The sequence below is a fragment of the Glycine soja genome, chromosome 16, assembly GCF_004193775.1.
Source record: "Glycine soja cultivar W05 chromosome 16, ASM419377v2, whole genome shotgun sequence".
In the NCBI taxonomy this organism is placed as follows: Eukaryota; Viridiplantae; Streptophyta; class Magnoliopsida; order Fabales; family Fabaceae; genus Glycine; species Glycine soja.
In genome coordinates, this window is record NC_041017.1 from 25,637,934 (window position 1) to 25,639,009 (window position 1,076).

Genomic DNA, 1,076 nt, shown 5'->3' on the forward strand with positions numbered 1-1,076 from the left:
TTTGTTGTCAAGGGTGTATAACGCTCGTACCTTGGTACCCTCGGAAGAGGTTGACGCTTGTCTGGTTTGTGTTGCTTGTCCGACTTATGTGAGTTAGTTCCTGCGCTACTTTTTCCTTTCTCATGCTTTTTTCTAGCCTATCGTACTTTGTTTCTGAACCTTGACATTTCTTCCATCTATATGAAACCTTTGGCTTGTTCTCATAACTCGTCCATGCCGTTGGGAGGTTTCTTGCACAGACTGTCGATGAACTTACCAGGTCGCAAGACAAGCAGCATGGAGTGTAACACCACCTCAGGATTGAGATTCCTAATCTGGACAGCGATTTGACCAAACTTGTCAATAAACTTACGAAGTGGCTCATCGTCTACCTGATGTAAACTAGCCTTAGCAGTAGAAGTCAGGCAGTGTAACTGGCTCGTTGCATATTGAGAATTGAAGCATTCGACAAGGGTGTCGAAGCTGTCTATAGACTGATGAGGGAGTCCTCTGTACCATGTCAATGTCGCCCCCTTAAGGGACGTAGGGAAGACTTGACATAAGATCATGTCATCATTGGTAGGTGTCAAGCGTACGTACTTACCAAAATCTGGAATGATAATAACATTATTATTAAGATTAAAATATATCAACAGCTTATCGGTCCAACCACCTGGCTACTGAGCGAGTAGTTTCAATGTTCCGATACTAGGACTGGCAAGAAGGGCTGATGAGTGTAATTAATCCACATCACTTGCCAGGTCATTTGCGGACTCCGAACAGTACAAAAACAAAGATAACTTGTTACAATTATGAATTTCAATTTTTTATGGTGCTAAAAATATTTCTCGATCCAAGAATCTAAACGAATTCTATTTTATTTTATTTTTTATGTTGCAGATTTTTCTGGGTGCAATTTTAAGTTGCAGATTAACAATATGATATACTATACTACTTAATATGAATATGATCGTGAGCCCATGCAATGTGCAGATTTATTAAATTCAGATGGACTCATCTATCTAAAATAATACCATGATACACTATGGGGAGTTGCTAGGTGCACCCAACATTATTGCTGGGGCACCCAGCAAACA

General features: G+C 40.1%; 1 protein-coding gene across 1 annotated transcript; it reads right to left on the reverse strand.

Annotated features, from left to right (window-relative positions):
* Window positions 1-200: 200 nt before the first annotated feature.
* On the reverse strand, window positions 201-548 carry LOC114389895. Its single transcript, XM_028350605.1, has one exon. The coding sequence runs from the start codon at window positions 546-548 to the stop codon at window positions 201-203; it is 348 nt and encodes a 115-aa protein (XP_028206406.1).
* Between the last annotated feature and the right edge of the window lie 528 nt (window positions 549-1,076).